General features: G+C 33.1%; 1 protein-coding gene and 1 pseudogene across 1 annotated transcript; both read left to right on the top strand.

Annotated features, from left to right (window-relative positions):
* Positions 1-227: 227 nt before the first annotated feature.
* Positions 228-6,879, top strand: LOC128156501 (neuronal acetylcholine receptor subunit alpha-3-like; annotated as a pseudogene).
* A 2,759-nt stretch (positions 6,880-9,638) lies between these two features.
* Positions 9,639-15,240, top strand: LOC128156500 (neuronal acetylcholine receptor subunit alpha-3-like). Its single transcript, XM_052818671.1, has 5 exons — positions 9,639-10,350; positions 10,680-10,724; positions 10,816-10,925; positions 11,347-11,879; positions 14,472-15,240. The coding sequence occupies exons 1-5, from the start codon at positions 10,219-10,221 to the stop codon at positions 14,894-14,896; spliced, it is 1,245 nt and encodes a 414-aa protein (XP_052674631.1). The 5' UTR covers positions 9,639-10,218; the 3' UTR covers positions 14,897-15,240.
* The last annotated feature ends 1,466 nt before the right edge of the window (positions 15,241-16,706 follow it).

Below are 16,706 nucleotides of genomic sequence, written 5' to 3'. Positions count from 1 at the left end.
GGATGTAGGCTATGTCTGTCCACTTCCCAATTAAGAAATAAACGGCAATGTAAAAAGTTCACCGAGATATGAAGTTAGTTGGTAAGGCCATAGCTATCTGGTTACTATCTGGTTACATCTCCCAGGTTTGTTAATCTCGGTTTACTTCCTCTTTGTGAAACAGATTTTTTAAAAGTTAATATCTATATAAAGCATACATTTTATCCAGTAATAGCCTATTTTTCACCATGAAGTATATGGTACTGATATTAGCTCTCTGCTTGACCCTACAAGGTACGACTTTTACCTGTATCATCGAAATGAGATAATGCAAATGCATATTGTTGACAGATAGATGTCTCTACAAATAAAATTTTATGGCTAAACGTAGTTGAAGATTTTGTAACTTTGATTAAATTGAAGACAAATGCCATTATATCCTTAGATGGTCTCTTGTACGATTCATGCACAAATTAGATATCAAAAATTATTTGTCTTGTAAAACTTTAATGCTTAAACTGGCACACCCTATTTCTTTCCTAAATCGGTTAAGCAAAGTGGTACAATACAAGAGAAACATTTTCATATTTGTTTTTTAAGAAATAAGGAATCATTCTATGAGTATTATGAAGTGATAATTTTTGTCGAGGCGTGATATAGCCCGAATGGTTTTATGATAGATTTTATCACGCCCTAACCAAACGTATCACCTCATAATGTTCAAAGAATGATTCCTTTTTATTTATGATTATGTAATCTTAATTTCAACCATTGTACGATTAAATGTTTAAATATAAATTTGCAAACCCCGCCTGCGCCCCAATTAGACGTCATTTGAAATTATTGGACTGTATAGTACAAAACAATACGTGGTGTTATCACATACAAAGGCAATAAAAATTTAACTAGTGAGTACTAAAACTATTATTGAATATATTTTTAAGGACGTCAAATGGTCTCTCCGTCATTTAAACCGGGTTATGCATTATCGTTTATATAAGTAAACCTTTTTGTTGCACTGGTACTTAGAGTATATTGCATTAATAAGAGGCGCATATTTATAATACGTCGCTACTATTTATTTTATGTCGTTTGAATCATACTCATTTTAAGCAAATAAACTGTGTCAAGTCTTAACATCATTTTATGAATGATTATGATATCTTAAAAGTTGTTAATTGATAATCGTTACATATGAAAAACAACAGTTACATCAGATAATTTTTATTTCTCCTACTCTGATAAACAGTATTTTCTCCTAACTCAGCAAACCAATTTTATATGCTCAAAGAGGTATTGCGTTATTTGAGCCAAGAATGTTACTCAGTATGAGTATTCAAAGCAACCAGGAGCTACTATACTCTGTCCTAAGTTTCTGCTTCCATCACTTTTTGATTAATATTTTGATAATCATACAAACCTTTGAGCCAACGCTGCATTCATCCACTATAATGAAAAAAAGTAAAGATTTTCTGTTTTGAAACGCTGCCCTTTAGCTTTTCGTGTTTCACTACACAGCTAAAAATAAAAAAAATCTTCAAGGATTTTGCATTGCAATGTCAGAATCCGTGATATACTTGAAAGTACCAGGATAAGAACTATGAAAAAAAAATATGCGAGGTATTATGAGTGACTTCTGAAAAAATGAGATTTAAGATTTTCCAGTTATAAATCTCCGTTATAAATTTGTTTTCGTTCCTGTGAATGTTTACGAGTGAAAAGCCATAATTTGTTATGAAGAAATAATTTCGAATTCGAAATTTTCCCTTTCATCAATTTCAGTTGTACTTCTTTTATAATATTGTCAACATGTGACGGAAACTTGAGACAGATAATAGATATGCACACCAGAAAACCCGATGTGACAACCAGAATCCCCCGCCCAGAAACTCACTATACCAGACTTTTCACCTGATATCCACTACACTGTGTTCTAGTTATGCTGTTCAATGTACAATAACATATTTATGTAATATGAGACTTATCTATCTTAATACTATTCTGCTACTTGAAACAAGGAAAATTTATCTCTAAAAGTTTGTGATTTTATACCTGATAATCACTACACGAGCTCACGTGATTCATTGTGAATACACACCAGAAATTCACTACAGTGTTTAAATCTTCCTTATTTACCTGAAAGTCAATACATTTAGTCATATGGATTCACAAAGGAAATTTAATAAATAATACATTTATCACTGAAGACACACACACATACACACTCGTTTGCTCTGCAACAAGAGCTATATAATATGCATAAAAATATCATTTTAAAATTTACACCTCTTTTTTTAAATGTTAAATAAAAACATTTTTATATATAGAAAAAACCTCCGTCTTCATTATATAGATTCCATGGGTGAATTCACCACCACCAATGAAACTAACATTCACACCGCCATTTTTGGAACCTCGTACAATAAAAATGTCCGACCGTCTGCTACCACGTCCGTCGACATCGAATGAATTCTGCTTTCAATAAATGAGTTGGTGAGTAACATATTTCAAATTTCATGGTTATTGTTTATTTGTACATTTATATGAATGCATGAAAGAATTTGATGATCTGGTGCAAACGAAAATGTTGAAACCATTAAAAAATACAGAATTTAATTGATAGACCCCTTCAAGGTTAATGCAGTACTGCTCTTTTGCATAGCAAATTCACATAGTTGGATGGAATATGTATGACTTAACGTCAATTGTTTTATTTACGTCATTTTAGTTATCAACATACTAATATTTTTGCAAAGTATATCAATTTACCCTGCAAGAAAGAAGTACCACAGTAATCGTAAAGTGGTCCTTAGCCATATTACAAGGGTTGCTCCAAAAGTTATGTCACACTATACACCGTGAATCTTACTTGTGCTATATTGTATAAAATGATTCATCAAAAGTTTTTGTATCCATATTCTAATTTGAATTAAAATTTTGATTAATTTTTGTTGAGCTCTTAACAAGATATTGATGTTTTTAGCATGATAATATGTGACATCGCCGCGTTTTGAATTTACGTCTTTCTTAAGGTTTGTATTTTTTTTAAAGCTCCAAACAACAAAAAGTTTTGAAACAGATAATATAGACTTTTTCTAATTGTTTAAAAAAAAATAGGGAACGCTACCGTGCATTTCAGATATCAATGCCTTTTGTCTCTAGATCAAGGAATAAAAAGTCTGGACATCCGAATAGTGATACGATGCATATTTTGCTTCAATGGATAGAAATCACAAGAAAATGTACTGGAATTGATAAATGGCCCTAAAATTTAGAGCTAGTGAACAGGGTACCCTCAACGTAGTTCAAATATCTAATAAAAGCATATGTCATATTAACAAATAAATTGGATAGAAAAAAGACATACGCTCTGAAGGAGAGTTAAGGCTAGGTCCTTGCATAATGAGCTGTATTATAAAGCTACAATCATGACTTCTTGAAGGGACTTCGACAAACTGATCGCAAACTACTCCAATATACCATTCCAGCGATTACAACAAGAGTTATTATTTACATTATGAAAATATAAGAGCTTCGTGGCCAATTTATACAGAGTATTAAATTATGAAATTCTACCAGAACGCCAATGTCTAGATTTGACCTCGCTAGCATGCGGCGACTATCCCAACCTCGGGCTCTACAAAATATATTATCTTCAGAAATAATTATCACAATGCATTGAAATTTTTAGGTTTGAATTGAAATAGGTAGATGTCCTCCTCTGGCTGGCTAACGGTAGTAAGTACACTTAGAACATAACAGTTCTGTTTCAGATAGTCCTTAAAGTAATCCAAATATGCACGTAAATAATATTTCAACAGAAAGTTTCAATGGAGAAAACGTTAAATGACCTACGCTTTGCCTGAGCGAACTCCATAATTACCACTTTCAAAAGCAAGTGTCGGTCGGCAACTAAACACATGCCACTAAGCCAAGAGATAACGACTAATGACTTTGATGATCAAACTATAAACAAATAAAACAGTAAAAGTTCTGCCATTTAGTGAACTGAAATATGACTGAATGGTACATGTAAATGAAAGATGCCTGAATGGCTATCTTACATGTAGCTAGCCAAGGGTTTTCGGTCCACTCGCTCCCCACAAACAGGAGGTGTGCATCATAAACCCTTGACTTGGGAAGATGCTAAATGGCATAACTCTGCCATAAATGTGATAAATACATATTTCGCGTATACGGAAGCCTATTATGATTATCTATGTTACTAAATGATAAACTTAAAGGCGTGAAACGCCTTTTCAAAAGGCGTTATAACGCGAAGAAAGGCATTTTTTCGCCTTTCTAAACGCAAATTCGCGTTTCCATAAGACGAAAAAAATGCTTTTTCAAATTGAAAAAAGGCATTCGAACGCCTTGAGAAAAGGAATGAAACTCGTTTTTTAAAAGGGCATTATCTCAGATTGTCGCAGAAAGACACAAACTCTGAAGTAATGATAACATCATTTATTTGTGGCGCTTTTGGCCGCGGCAATAATTTGCTTGGGCTATCGACGGGCTGCCATCAAATATGAAAACAGATAACAGATGACTGACGGCCCAAATATGGCAAATCGCGCACTGGGTAAAAGCAAATGCGTGAAGGTCATAAATAGTGATTAACATTACCGGGTAATTATGCAAACTATGCAAATATTATAAAGTAATTACAGAACTATAAAGTCATTATAAAGGTAAATATGTACAAATTGAATCCTGTACAAACAAATAATTAAGGGCAGTCTTCCATTTGGGTTGAAGTTCGGCGACAGAGAGCACCGACATCACTGCGAGGAGGCTGATTGGGAACAGGAAGCATCAAATCCAACGCTGCAAAATAAAATTAAATCCAACAGCAGAATACGCTCTTAACATCGAAAGTTGGTGTACGGGCTTTTGAATTGAAATTTTAGGAAATTTTAAACCTTAATTTTTTAAGATCTCACCATGCAAAGGATAATTCTAGAAAGAAAGGTGCGGAAGATTCCACTTATGAAACCAACTTGTGTGATTTTACTATTGTCAGGATAAAGTGAATGGAGCAGATTTTTACGGAATTCAATATACAATATATGTGACGACTAAATATAAACTTGCATATCTGAGACAAAGCTCGTATACGCAGTATTACTATTCCCTTCTAAAAGGCGAAACAACGCTTTTTGTGTTATAACTTATTATGTCTTATTATTTCAGAGAGTTAACATGGTTTAAATCACCATCATCATCAGTTGATATCATCGACTAAACAAAATATGGAGTTTAAAATGATAATATAAGGATGTCTTTTTGAAATATCAAGAAAGACATTTTGACATAGAACAATAAAATCTATAATTGATACTAATATTGACATGAATACCTTTCATTTTTGGAAACGAATGTTTTTAAGTTACTAGCATAACCATTTTTTACTGAATGCAGACTTGGGAAGATCCACGCTTGACTTGGAATCCCTCCGTCTACGGCGGCATAGAATATATTTACACAAAACAAGACAATATCTGGCGCCCAGAACTCATCGTTGATAACTCGTAAATGTTTTTTCATACCTTATCTATTTAAAATAAAGAACTATTTAAAAATGGAAACAGTATTTGATTACCCTGCGTTAACAAAATGGTTTTTGAGTACGTGTTAATCTTGTTGTTCCTACTTGTACATCAATTAACCTTGAGATTCTTTTAGTGTCGAAGGAATGAGTCCATTAGGTCATAAAGAGATATTTTTAAAGTGAAGCATACTGGTAAGGTTCGCTGGGATCCACCTGGCCATTACATCACTCAATGTGATTTTGATGTCACTTATTACCCTTTCGACTACCAGAAATGTTCGGTTGAGGTCACGAGTTTCGCCTTCACCATAGAATCTTTGACTCTGAATAGTACAATTCATACAGTAAATACTGAGGATTATAAATGGGACGGGGAATGCTCGGGTAGAAGAGCAAGTTTTGACAGAACATTATGAAAATTTTTCGAAGTTGGTATTTAATATCATCTTCAAGCGTCGACCGGATTATTACGTTACCAACGTCGTTTACCCATTGGTTCTAGTTTCTCTTCTGACAAACCTAGTCTTCCTTTTACCGGCGGACTCTGGGGAGAAGGTATCATACATCCTGACGGTTCTACTGGCCCAAACAGTGCTGCTGACCCTTATCGGGAACAGCATGCCAACGACGTCCGTCCAAACACCTATCATGGGTAAAACCAAATAACAGATCTTTTTCATATTATAAAAGAATACATGTACATGTGTATTTCATAACTAAGTTTGAATATGGCTGAACCCATACAGGTAGTGTATACAATTTCATAACAATCAATTTGTTTAAAACACTTATTAAGAAGTTTTGTTTACGTTTATGACTAAAATCTATTGAACATTATTCATCATATTAGATTACATTGTGTTCATTTTGGTAGATGTATACTTATTTTCACACTAAAAATGATAATTTTACTGTCATAAGGGATGTACATCTCCTTTGTTCTCCTGATTGTTGCCTTGGCCACTATCATCACCACTCTAAACCTTCGTCTGTACCTCAGAACGGAACAAACAGCAGTACCAAGATGGCTCAAGGTATTCACCTTTGGTGTACTTCTCAGAATCAACTGTCATAGCGCAAAGGTCAAAGAAAATGAAAAAGAGAATGTGGTTTCCAATGAGGACACGGTCAAAATGGAGGATATCAGCGAAAAAGGCAAAACTCTGAAGCGCGTGCTAAACCTTAGGTCACAGGCTCGAAGCAAGGGAGATACCGAGTTTCCTTTTCAATGCAAGGAAGTGTCTGTTTTCTTAGACATTTTCTTTTTTTATCTATTCAACATAGTCTTAATTATGACGACACTGGTTTTCCTTGTAGTTTTAGCGGTATCTGATGTGTCTCCTTCATAAAACACAAATCGGTGAATAATATGTTTAACCCTTTGAATGAATATTATTAATAAGTCGTAATAGCTAGATAATCATTTCTGTACAAATGACATATACTAGGATCGATACAAAAGCAATTTCAGAAATGTGACAAAAAGGATTAAAAGTATACATTAAAGTAACAAAATTCATAAATAATAAGTCCTTTCTTTTACGATTTAGATGGATCATATTTTTCTATTACATTTTGATCAGATTTAGGGTAAAGCCAAATACTTTTAAAACGGGAAATGGAAAATTTACATTATAATAACAAAAATTCGTAAATAAGGTGTATTATCTTTTTATTATTAAGATGAATGATATCCTTCTACTAGTATCAAAATTTAATAAATCAACCAGAACGAGTGGTAAAAGGTAGAACCAAACATTATTAACAAGGGAAATGAATTTGTTTGTAAAGATTGGCTTTAAATTTTATCATTGCACCGGTTATCATTTAGATCAAACGTCGTTATTACAACTTACTATGTCTTTCTTACGAATAAGTAGCTTGTGAAGACTTTTTAAATAATGAATCAACAATGAATTGATTGCATTCTGAACTTTATTTACATATTTATACTTTGTACACTGTAAAAATGTATTTAATCTTAATTTAACAAGATTTTATTTTATTTTCTATATAAGGTTGCCATAATCTCATCATCAAATCTATATTTTATTTTGTATTGTTCTGAAATGTGCGGAGAATTTTACATGTTATGATGATCTTTCTAATAACCTAGAAAATTATTTGTGATTGGGATATTTTGTTTTTCATAATTAAATAATGTACATGTTTTTATAATAAGATGCCAGTTTTAATAAAGATGAAAGAAATGTATCTTATTATTCGATTCCTGATAATATCATTCACCTGCCTTCAAATTATATTTGTTACAGAGTAGGTTGAATCTTCGTTGTCCAAAGCTGTGTACATATATATCTATAGTTAGTCTATAATAAGATGCCTGTTTTAACAAAGATGAAAGAAATGTATCTTATTATTCGATTCCTGATATCATCATTCCCCTGCCTTCAAATTTAATTTGTTACAGAGAAGTTTGAATCTTCGTTGTCCAAAGCTGTGTCTACAGTTTTGACGGTTAACAATTGTTATGGGTGGGTGGGGGTGACTGAACCTCTGATTTCTGTTGTAAATTTGATCCTCTTAGAATCGGTTTGGGGGCGTTTCTGTTCATTAACGACACTTCAAACATAAACTTCACCACAGGCTGGACTTTGTAAAAGGCAGTGGCAGATACTGAAAAAATTTCAGCATTGACAGATACTAAAAACAAACAAACCTACCTCATTGTAGCTATATTGTGATGTACAGTTCAAGCATACAAAGTGTTACAACTGTTTTAACAGTGATTAAACTGTTCAAGCATACAAACTGTTGCAATTGTTTGAAAAGTTCAAGCATACAAAGTGTTACAACGGTTTTAAAGCATACAAAGTCGTACAAAGTACAAATGGCACATCAGAGATAGGTGTATAATGTCGAACATTCGCGCCTATAACTCTCTTACCGTTAATGTTGAGAATTAATTATTTTTCAATGGGAGGGCATCACACTCTGATGGAAACCAAGCCACACTTCCCTGCCCCCGTCAGGGAGTGGTGAAACCCTTCGATGGGGAGAAGAATGAAGGCTCGACAGGAAATGATCCGTCCACATCACATTAAAATAGTGTAAATGAAAATGGCACATTTCAGAACTTCAGTGAAGAACATAAATTACCCCCCCCCCCCCCCAGATAAGATACATTACATAAAAGCTGTGAGATTCATCAATGATAACAAAAGTGGTAATAAACTCTTTTAATCTTTAAAATGGTCTTTCATTTTTTTATAAGCACCATCAATCTTTTTTCTTTTTTTCTGAGTTTGAACAAATAAGACATACACGTTATTTAGTAAAATTGCAATTGGTTCGATTCATTGGGCGATTATTCAGAAAACAGTTTCGTGAGCATGTCTTATTGAAATAAAGTGATAAAATGTCTAGTTATCAAAACACATGATCATTTCTAAGAATTTAAACTAAAATACACAATGATATAGATTCAACATTTATTAAGACTTTCATTTTATTATATAAGATTATCTGACACACTTCCGACCGAACAACGTTACAAGCTATTTTATATTCTCTGGTCTAAGTTCACTCCCTCTTCCTTTTAACAAATTACAAAGCTAACTTTAAGCAAATTCTGTAGTGAAACTTTACTTTCACAATGAAGTTAACGATACTGCAATTAGCTCTTTGTCTGAGCCTGAAAGGTAAGAATTGTACAAGTATCATTTACATAAAATTATGATAAGTCTGACTAACTTGTTATAAAAAATTATAATGTTAAAAATGAAAATCTCTCTTTGTTCAAATCCTGGATCTTTTTATTTTCAATACAGAAACGTGTCTAAGACCTTTTTGATTTTTCTTTTGACAATTCATTTTACAAAATTAACGAGGAACTCAAACGACTGCTTAATTGACTACCGTTTGGAGTAGTAAGATGTCGCAGTAATTTTCCAACAGCCATCCTAAAAATATGTCATTTAATTTTAAACTTGAAAACATATAATTAAAACAAGACCCAGGCAAAAATAATTGTTCAGTCGATAATCCCCTGAATTACAAAATTACTAATATTTTGTACGAAAGATTTCGCACCCTACATAGTTCAAAACATCCGGAGTCGTGACTTTGACGGTAAAAGGGTTTTTACAAATCTCGATTAGAACCATTTAAACAAGAGCTTTGACTTCGTGTAGTTCTAGGCATGTGTATTTCTCAGTGGCCACTCGGTCATGGCTCTTTGAAATCAACACTATTTGTCTTTGAGCTAAGACTACGCAATCTATGCATATTTAACAAAACACCAGCGTCATTCTTAACTTGTTTTTATGAAAGAAATGGATAGTTACGTCCAACCGTTTGTTAAAATAGTTCTTTCTTTTTTAAGTTTGGAAGCATTAAACTTTATGAACATAAAATCCAGAACGATAAAACAAATGAAGTTTTTGTTAGAAAAAAAAATCCCGATTCTTAAAACTGCAAACCTAACAAAAATGAGAGACATATTTTTTCAATTAAACTTTGTATTTGTTGATTAAGAAAAATGCAAGAATTTTGAGCAAATTAAAATAGTTTTTGAATTCAACACAATATTAGTCTTATAAATTACACACATTAATTTAATACAACTGTTTATCAATGATAGATCTTATATGTTGTATTTTAATGGATATACAAAAGTTAACAATGTATAAAGGAAATGTTTTTGCATACTGTATATTTTTGCAGATTCAATGGGCGAATTCACGACCAGACATGCAACTCAAATCCATTCTGTTTTTGACGACTCCTACAACAAGTATGTCAGACCATTTGCTCTCACCAATATCAGCATTGAATTGGTTCTGTTTTCGATCGATGAATTGGTAAGTTTCTATTACTTTTAAAAATTTCAAGGATAGGAATTGCGCATACATGTACATGACCATATATATGCGAGATTTTTTTTTCAATATAAAAATTAACTAGCTTTCTGCAAAGAACGTTCTAAGTATGGGAGTATAGTATACATTAATATATTATTTTTTCCAGTTGTAAAAAGAAATTGCTACAGAATAAAATGTGTAAATACTTGAGATACATGGCTTGATTGATATAATAAATCAACAAACACCTCTGATCCCCAGTTTTAATACGTTAACCTAAAGTCAAAACTTGTATTAAGTTGAACTTTTCTATTTTTATCTTTATTAAGGACGTAAAAAGGCAGACAATGTCTTCCTCTGGTTGGCTAACTGTTGTAAGTACTAACTTTGCGATTTTCAAGCAAAAGCTAAATGGTAATGTGTACCTCAAGGCTTAAAACTAAGCTTTTTCCTATCTGTGTGCAGACTTGGGATGATCCACGATTGACTTGGAATGCGTCAGCCTACGGCGGCATAGAATATATCTATACCAAACAGGACAAAATCTGGTGCCCAGAACTCATCATCGATAACTCGTAAATATCTTTTCTATACATAATCCATTAAAAAAAACAAGAGCTTGGACTTTTGGCAGTAGGTGGCCAAATCTGATTTGGTGAAGGCGCAGTCTTCTTAAGGTTAATTGTCCAGTCGTTGTCTAGTTATTACGTATAAATTGAACACTTGTCCGACTTCATCCAGGGGTGTATATTTCATTTGAAACAGTGTCAATTTTACACAACAAAGCATATTTCTGATTTTGACAGGCTATGGATATTACTAAGCTTCTCTTAGAAATAAGAAGAAATAAGTTTAATATTTGACAGTTTGTTTTGATGGGCAAATTCGTAACATCCAATAGAAAGTCCAATCTCTTGTCAAAAAGACTCAATAATATAAGTTTAATAATATCACAATTGCACATTAATCGTGTCTAATTCTAAAAACAAATTATAGTGTTGAAGGAATCAAGCCTATTGGGGATAAAGACTTGTATTTCAAAGTGAAGCATACCGGTGAGGTTCGCTGGGATCCTCCTGGTCGTTACATCACTCATTGTGAATTTGACGTCACTTATTTCCCATTCGACTACCAGAAATGTTCTATTGAGATTGTAAGTTTCGGTTTCTCGAAAGAGGTTGTGACTTTGAAAAATTCCAGAGATACAATCAACATCGAGGATTATCAGGATCACGGGGGATGGGTCCTGCATTCTACAAGGACAGAAAATCATGTTTTAGTAGAAAATGGCGAGGAATTTTCTATGTTGGAATTTCAAATGATCTTTGAAAGGCGGCCCGGATATTACATTACGAACATTATTTACCCCGTGATTCTAGTCTCTCTTCTGACTAACCTAGTTTTTCTTCTTCCTGCGGATTCCGGGGAGAAGATATCATACATCCTCACTGTTCTGTTGGCCCAGGCAGTGCTGCTGACCCTAATCGGGAACAGCATGCCGACGACGTCTAAAAAAGCACCTTTAATAGGTAAAATCGTTTAAACACTGCGTATCTGCTCAGAAATATGTGTTAAAGATAGTGTACACATCGTTTGATAAGACATGCTAACGAACTCATAGTTTCATTGAACATATAATCAAGATTCTTCAACGATAATATCAAATTTATTTAATGACACAACACATATGAATAATTATAATTTCACTTATGCAACCCATTTATATTTTAATTACACATACACATTACACAAGTATAATTAATAAATCAAAATTGCATTATTACTATTTTAACAAGAGTTTAGACTTTCGATGGGATGTTTCTATCTAGTTTGCTCATCAAAACAAACTCTGAAAGTTTTCCCCCAAAGATCTGCTCTGTTGTGTAAAATTGACGTTGTTTCAACAAAATATACACCTACCCCCCCCCCCTTCAAACACACATCCACAAAACGCTCTTAAACAATAAATCTTGCTTCAATTAACCGGACAGTAAAATTTGATGATACCCACTAAATACAATAGAAAGATCACACCTGTTAATTAAGTTTCAAACTTTTTTACGTGCTAGACCTGTCTGAGCAGTATGACTACCCAAATCACTTTCAAATTACCGACATGATTAGGCATGTCGTACTGCACATGTCTTGGATATCTTGACCAGTGCACATGTCAAATGCCATCGCTTTTCTTCTCTTTTTTTCATAGACAAAAATGTGCTTACTAAATCAAGAAAGCAGGAAATTACATAACTTTGTGGTTTATCTACCGTATTCAGAAGTAACGAATTGTCTTATGGATGCTTTGTTAGATTAGGTCAAAAGCGGTGTTGTATAGCAGCCCCCCCCCCCCGAAAAACCTGTTATATAGTAGTTTTACCCCTCGAAGAGAAAAGCTCCTGCATAGTAGACTTTCCTCCATATTAGAATTTTTTCCCCACTTTTTGGTTCAAATTTTATAAAAAGATTAAGGAAATACCAAGTGGTTTTAAAAATTCAAATTGATGTTTTGTGCATCCTAACTTTGCATAAACCTGTATAAATACAGGTACCGGTATGAGTATGTACATGTGTTTGTCGACTCGTTATTTTATATAGACAATATTTACTTTGTTTATATAGTAAGGAAAACAGAGAATTGACGTAATGTTCAATAAATCTGTGAGGTATACCATGTTATACATACATGTATGTAGACAAACGTTAACAAAAGAAGATTTTGCTAATATATGTAGATTCACATAATATAATGAAAACTATAATTTAAATTCGTTTAACACTAGTTAAGAGACATTAATAAAAGTTCCATTCATCCTGAAACTTTATTTATCATCTTAAATATGTTCTGTAATCCCAAATTATTGTCTGTGTTAATTATAGTTAACACTTTTGAAACATAAATGATCGAATTAACTATGGTTTACAGATGTGAAATATAGATTAACAACGTTAACTGTAGTTTCACAGATGATAAACTAGGTTCATCGAATGTTAATATTAGTTATGAATCCTGGACTATGGTCTATAAAACGTAAACAACAGTAAATTATTCGTTAACTATAGTTTTCATCTATGAATTATATTTAAATGTTGTCAACTATAGTTTACAAGTAGTTAACAATAGATTTTGGTGATAAATATAGATTCACATATGTAATTATATAAGGAATAAGGAATCATTCTTCGAGTATTATGATGTGATAATTTTGGTCGGGGCGTGATCAAATAATATAAACTATAATTTACATTCGCTAACTATAGTTACATTTTACAAATGAAAATTTATGTTTACCTATCATAAAATAAACGTTAACAATAGATTTTGCTCATAAATATAGATTCACGTCTGTAAACTATCATTTACATTCGTTAACTGTAGTAAACAGTTGTTAATCAGTTTCACAATCGTGAAACTGTATTTATCAGATAAATCATGTTTTACAGTCGCAAATGGCTGTATTCAGTATTAATTATAGTTTACACGTCTGAAATATAAATGATAGTGTTAATTATGGTTTACAGATGTTAAATATAGATAAACGTCGTTAACTATAGTTTTCTGTCCGTAAAATACAGTTTACAACCTATAAATCTAGATTATCGACTGTAAAACTACTGTATTCAGGGTTATTTTTGCTCTTTTCACTTGCAAACGGTTTCGCCCCACCTTGAATTCGCCGTGACAAAGTTGTGTTCAAAGAGGGATAATTTGGACATAGGAACTCACCCAATGACAATAAGTGCGAAAGAAACTAAAATAAAACGGGGCTAAATATGTGCCTGTATACAGTATGCTTAGCCCATCTTTGTGAATTTGGCATGCCATAAACATAACAAATGTATGGGTTTTTAAAGGTATTTTTTTCCAAAAGAAAAACTTTCACTATCTTATATAATGTTAAAAATAAATAAAAACGAGTCTTGTCAAGTTGGTCAGTCAGTAAATGCGCTTGCAAGACTTGCGGTGGGTTTCTAACGACGGTGACACATCACACAATTATTTTTATATCGTTGGCATATATATCCTTTGTGCTTTTTCTATATATATCAAAACACTCATTTCAAAAAGATCATATCTCTATTCGTTTACAATAAACCTTATGTTTTTGTTTCTGTTATGACAGAAGTATACGTCTCCTTTGTACTAATGTTGGCGGCCTTGTCCATTGTCATCACCATCCTGAATCTCCGCCTTCACCTCAGAGCGGACCAATCAGCGGTGCCAAAATGGCTTAAGTTCTTCACCCTCAAAGTGCTTCTCAGAATCAGCTGTCGAAGTTCAAGAGTCGAAGACTACGTGGTTTCCAACGAGGTTTCCAACGAGGGCACAGCCGAATACCACTTCCTAAATCGCATGTCAGCTACAAGGCCACAGGTACCAATCAGGAAGGATCGAGTGTTCCCATTCCATTGCAAGGAGGTGTCAGCTTTACTTGATCTTTTCTTTTTTCATTTATTTAACATCATAATGTTTATAATGACAATGGTTTTGGTTATAATTCTATCGGTGTCTGATGGACCTCCAACAAAAACCACACATAGTGAGTAAAAGCAAGTCATTTAAAGATAATCTTACTAAAATACCATCTTATATTTTTTTTTAACTTTAATTTAAACAATGTAAGTGTGGCTCGCAAAATCTACAAAAATGAACAGTTTCACAGTCGATAACAGCACGTCGACGGACAGTAACGAAGTCAATCTATATTTCATTTGTTTCAGAAATGTAATCTATTATTAACCTGAGAGCAATTATTTGCAGTTGTAAAACATAGTTTTTCTAAAAGATAACGTTTCACGATTTGTAGACCATAATTGACGTTTATTTACAGACAAATAAACTTAAGATTTCTTTAACTATATTTTACACATTCAAATATTATTAATAGCTGAAAACTATAGTAAGTGAATCGTTTACTATAGTTAACAGGTTTGTAAACAATAGTTAAAAGTCGATTAACCTTGTTTGTCACCTGTAAAACTGTTTTAGCTCACGTTTAGCTCATTTTTGTATATTTGGCGTGCCATAACGCTAAAATCATAAAAATGACCATGAGCTAAACATAGTCTCACAGTTCAAATACTAGGTTGACCGGCTGAAAACTATAGCAAACGTCATTAATCTATTAATAGTTCACATCTGTTAACCATAGTTAACGAAATAATCTTTGTTTTAAAAGTGTACACTATAATTTACATTGAAAACAATCATTTGCAATTATAAAACATAGGTTAGCTGATTAACATCGGATTTAACAGGATTTGTTAAACTTTGATAAACAACTCTCAAATATAGTTAACTAATGTAAATCATATTTGATAGCAGCGCCGGAGCGAAGCGAGCTCTACCGGCAAGGCATGTGTGAATAGAAAATTCGGACTAGTTGCACATTCATTCAACGGATTTTTTTGGCGTCAGTAAATCGGACCAGTAATGCATTGTTTTAATCGTCCCAGTAGTTCCCTGTAATCATGGCAATTTTTATCACTTCACACTCTCACGAGAATCAGCAAGACAATATAAAAACAATAACGATGTTACAACATACAGTCAGTGCTACCTCTAAAGTTCACGTCAGTACACGCTCAATCAAAAATAATCGAGTGACGTCACAAAGGTTTACACATTGATCCGATAGATTTTTTCGGCGTCAGTAAATTTTGACCCACAATTCATAGTACCAATGGTTTCCAACCTCGCGTTATCGCGAGAATCAAAGTACAACTTTTGAGAAGAATATATAAGATGTTTAATTTTAAGAACATCATGCTTTTTTAAGTAAATAAAACAATATACTTTGCGTACTTTTATTTCTCATGAGAGTTTTAAAGAGTCAGGCGACACGTAACCAACGTCAGCTTTGACGTCACAATAAGCACTGATAAGGGGAAATTACTCTAATTGAAGTTATTGTAAATCTGCTGAAATGACCAAAATCCTCTCAAAATCTTGCAAAAGCTAAGCTAAAGAACAGCTGAAAAATAAGGACATTTCTTCAGATACAGGAAACAGTTGTAAATTGCACTCATTTGGATGAATGCTCACATTTATTTTATTCACTATAATTACGGTAAACTCCTGGAACGTACACATAGCATCGCCTTTTTTTTAAAAGGGAGTGGGTGGGTGGATGGGTGAATGGCAGCCTCATCCAAAAAATCTTGCAAGCAAAAAGAAAAAAAAATCATGAAAATTCTAATCCTTCAGCTCTCTAGCAGTTCAATGGTTTCTTTATTTTCATTTATTACATGCGGGGGGGGGGGGGGGGCTCTATGATGAGTCCAAGTTTTATATGTAGGTTTAAGAAAAAATGTCTACTGCAAAAAAGGGGGATGAACTGACGTTACAATCACTTTAA

This window comes from Crassostrea angulata, chromosome 7 (genome assembly GCF_025612915.1).
Source record: "Crassostrea angulata isolate pt1a10 chromosome 7, ASM2561291v2, whole genome shotgun sequence".
Taxonomy (NCBI): Eukaryota; Metazoa; Mollusca; class Bivalvia; order Ostreida; family Ostreidae; genus Magallana; species Magallana angulata.
This window is presented reverse-complemented; position numbering and strand designations above follow the sequence as displayed.

Bases quoted from the DNA above. Each gene is read 5' to 3' on its own strand.
- LOC128156500 (XM_052818671.1), top strand. From the start codon at position 10,219: ATGGGCGAATTCACGACCAGACATGCAACTCAAATCCATTCTGTTTTT. The intron at 10,351-10,679 runs GTAAGTTTCTAT...ATCTTTATTAAG, and splicing joins TGTTTTCGATCGATGAATTG to GACGTAAAAAGGCAGACAAT. The intron at 10,725-10,815 runs GTAAGTACTAAC...ATCTGTGTGCAG, and splicing joins CCTCTGGTTGGCTAACTGTT to ACTTGGGATGATCCACGATT.